This window comes from Saccostrea cucullata, unplaced genomic scaffold (genome assembly GCF_032062105.1).
Source record: "Saccostrea cucullata isolate Sc308-1 unplaced genomic scaffold, CSIRO_AGI_Scuc_v1 ctg6652, whole genome shotgun sequence".
NCBI classification, from domain to species: Eukaryota; Metazoa; Mollusca; class Bivalvia; order Ostreida; family Ostreidae; genus Saccostrea; species Saccostrea cuccullata.
Window position 1 is genome coordinate 9,240 of NW_026928457.1, and position 3,782 is coordinate 13,021.

At 33.6% G+C, this 3,782-nt stretch overlaps 1 protein-coding gene across 1 annotated transcript; it reads left to right on the forward strand.

Annotated features, from left to right (window-relative positions):
• The first annotated feature begins 1,892 nt into the window (after positions 1-1,892).
• On the forward strand, positions 1,893-3,233 carry LOC134277643 (uncharacterized). The gene is made up of 4 exons (XM_062759970.1): positions 1,893-1,949; positions 2,123-2,212; positions 2,425-2,562; positions 2,942-3,233. Exons 2-4 carry the CDS (start codon positions 2,164-2,166, stop codon positions 3,208-3,210), a joined length of 456 nt encoding a protein of 151 aa, XP_062615954.1. The 5' UTR covers positions 1,893-1,949; positions 2,123-2,163; the 3' UTR covers positions 3,211-3,233.
• Positions 3,234-3,782: the final 549 nt, after the last annotated feature.

Genomic DNA, 3,782 nt, shown 5'->3' on the forward strand with positions numbered 1-3,782 from the left:
ATCTGGCGAATATTGTTAATGTGAAAAATTATTAACTTTCTGTTTATCCTGAAAACCCCTTAACTCTTCAGGGCATGCGGGTTTGGACGCTGTCTTGAAGAAATTCAATGTAGTGGATTCCTGATTATGGGTCCTTCCTCTAATAAACCTTTTGATTTTTTGGCCAAAAAAAGTGCTTTCTAGACTTCTCCAGAAATTAAACTGTCTCTCCGAATACGATTTTGAACAACAATACCACTAATGTTTAAGAAAATTACATATAAATCTGTCTTTGTGCTCATGCATACCTGTGCACTTGTCAGACATTCGCCGTTTTTATCAAGTACATCTTATGGTAAATTTTTTTAGGGTTTTAAGCAATAGATTCATGTTTCAATATCTGTTTGAAAATAAAACAAACGTGGATAACTACAATTACTGATATTTTAAAATAATTGTTAAGACTTTGGTAAACACTCTCGTTTTCACTCATTTTTCAAAATATAGGGTGACCTTTGAGTACTAAGCTTTTTTACCGTCAAACGTTTCTTAAATACAGTGTAAACTACTCCCGATGTGATGTCTATCAAATTTGCTATGTGTCTTAAAGTCAATCATACATCATCAAATATAATTTGTTGAAATTTGGCGAACAGTGCATAAGTTGTTATAAGTTTTGTTGGCAAGGAGGGTACCCATTTTTGATGCCCATTATATAATTTTTTATCATTGAAATCCACCTGCTCTTTTGTCTATAAAACAGGCATTGGTTGCTGTAAATGTCACAAATTTCAGTAAATATTTCTTTGGGATTCTTAACAAGTTTTACGGCAGCTTTAATGAAGCTTTTATTTTCACTCTAGTTTACTGATTCTTTACCATTCATTTATAATACAGTGTCTCGAAAATCCCTTGTTTCCCAGCTTCTCACGTTGAAACTATGTGATGAAAAGTGGTCACATAAGCTGTTATAAATTCAGTAAAGATTCAATAATGAGAGAAAGTCAAGTTTAATATCATATGATATCTGTAATGTATGTCATATAGTTCAGGACATTATTTATTTAACAGCCCTCGTATATATCTCAGTTGATTCGATACGCAAGAACATACTCTATGTATGAACAATTTCTCAAACGAGGTAAATTATTGACAAGCAAGTTGATGATACAAGAATATCAGCAGTCTCGTTTAAAGTCGTCATCATTTCGTAAGTTCTATGGTCGATACAATGACCTTGTCAACAAGTACAATTTATTATTGAGTCAAATGCTGACTGACGTTTTTCATACTCATTGTTAGTCCATTATTTATACACTGAATTGACGACGGATTTTCCCGTTATTTCCTGATCATGACAAGGAGCACACGGCAGGTGTGACCGGTCAGCAGGGGATGCTCACCCCTCCATGGAACCTGATCCCACATGTGGTGTTTCTGAGGTCCGTGTTTGCTCTGCTTCTATTTTGCATTGTTTTATGGGCTTTGAGATTGAATACTCTGTCTGTTTGTTATCTCCATATCCTTCTTGAAGGCCAAAGAAAAGTGTTTTCTTCTTTTCACGCATAAGATTTTGCTCAAATTCTGCTTCATATGAATACAATAATAGGTCTGCTTTTAACGGGGTGCAATTGGTACCCATCGGATATTGATTTTTATTCCCCCCCCCCCACCCCATCCTCCATTCAAAGACGATGTTACTTTACTGTGCTATACTTTCTCTTAAACAGAGTATATACTTTGAAATCAGTTTATATAATGTGTTTTAAGTCATTTAAATCTTTATAAAGTGGCTGGAGAAAAGGAAAAGGAGATCATTTTTTCTAAAACATACTGTACACAGGTAAGCTATTTTAATGACAAAATAAACGAATAAAAACCGAACGGACCGCAGATATTGCACCACTTGTACATCTTTCATGTGGGTGAAACAAAAAAATCCTTACTCGATGTATTGCAGATCTGTTACTGTAAGTAAACCATCTCAACTTCGTGAGAGTCAAAATACAAATAAAATAAATATTTTTATATTTAATAATTACATTGTTTGCTTCATCAAATAGATTATTTTTTTTTAACAATTTGTTTTATGAACAATAATTGTTTATATGCATTAACATTTATTGTTTATTCTTCAATATAGTTTTTCGTTTTGGCCGTTTTCCTGCTATGTGAATCAGAAGCATGGTGGTTAGTGGGGAAAATGGCAACAATAGGAACTGTCCCGCAAGAAGTAATAAAAGAAAAATATGTTCCTTTTATTTCAAGATGATATTAAACATAGCTGTTTTTAAGGTTGAAACATCCTTTTTATTTAAAAAATGTGTTACAGTTATTCCTTTTTGACGATTTTTATACTTTTTTGTTCTCCGCCACGGTAAACTCTTTTGCTTCCCATATTTTTCACTTTTACTCGATGATATTTATTTTTCATGTGTTCTCAAGGTGGAGCAAGTCCATATTATTTTGGTACCACAAATCTTTGGTGTATGATGAAGGGCAAACGTGGCATTCCAACACGGGGGGTTTGGGAATTGAAACATCGGTTTATCTATTATAAAGGATTATACTTTGAATTTTCGAGTGAGTATTTTTTTCTAGAATTGTCGAAATTATTCTGAATGCATATTCAGGAGTTTAATTGCTGCTTTTTAAAAGAAATTATGTAAAAAAAAATCTTTATAAATGAAAAAAATGTCTTTGAACTAGTCAATTATTTTAACATACCAAAAACTTTTCTTTTTGTTTTCCCCGTAATTTTGGACATTAAAGCATCATTATAATCATAAAGTTGAAAATTTTCTCCGTGCAAATGTATATGGATCAGCATGAATGGTAACTTGTGCATTGTCAGAGACTGCAAAGTTAACTGCCGTAGTATTCTTACTTAAAATAAACAAGTAACGTCATTGTGTGGCAGACTACAAAATAAACAAAGTATATAATGTAATTCAATTTAAAGGTAATTCAAAAGCCTACGTTTCATCAACTCGTCTTGCAAGCCATTGTTCCGGTGGAAGGGAGGGTTCGCCTGCTGGTTACAGCGAGGTAGATGTCGAGTGTCTGAAGGGTTGCGCTCGCAACTACAGATGTACGTTTGGAAGTTACAATGCCTTAGGTAACAACTGCCATAAGTTTGCAAACCGCCTCTCTGAGGTCATGTGTAAGAGAGGGGGTGGCTGCCCTAACTGGTGCTTGGGTAGTTGTAATGATGCATATATCAGCGGATAAATTTACCCATTAATATATCAATAATGCATCATAAAATCTGTTGTTTACTGCTAATTCCGACTTTTATATTTTATTTTATAAATTTTCCGCACGATGTAACTTCCTGAAAAATATTATTTTCAGTCTTAAAGAGTCAGGGAACATGTACTTATTGTTCGAACTTCATTTTTTCCACACCGAATTCTTATTTTGAGCGTTAACCTGCATAAATGAGGATAAGGAAAAAAGTTCGAACTTTAAACTTACTGGTTCTTCTCCTTAATTAAAAAAAATATATGCTGTGCAAAATAAGTCGTGGAAGTGAATCTGTGAATTTTACAAGAAAAGCAGATTGAGATCTACAGTTTTCATCAATAAGTGTAAGTATCATTGAACCATCTGTCGTCAACTTCAACTTCAAAGAAAATCAAATCATACCAGTGAACATCAGTAATTTGACAACAAGAACAGTGACTGTTAATCCAAAGGCAATACTTTGTGAGATACACCCAGTATCCATCATAGATCAGTCTCAACATGAGGAGGAGATAACTCATTTACAGGATGTGAAAATATCTACTGACAACTTATCA

Coding starts and splice junctions, on each gene's coding strand:
- LOC134277643 (XM_062759970.1), top strand. CDS start 2,164: ATGGTGGTTAGTGGGGAAAATGGCAACAATAGGAACTGTCCCGCAAGA. Junction 2,213..2,424: donor TAGGAACTGTCCCGCAAGAA/GTAATAAAAGAA, acceptor TGTGTTCTCAAG/GTGGAGCAAGTCCATATTAT. Junction 2,563..2,941: donor ATTATACTTTGAATTTTCGA/GTGAGTATTTTT, acceptor TTCAATTTAAAG/GTAATTCAAAAGCCTACGTT.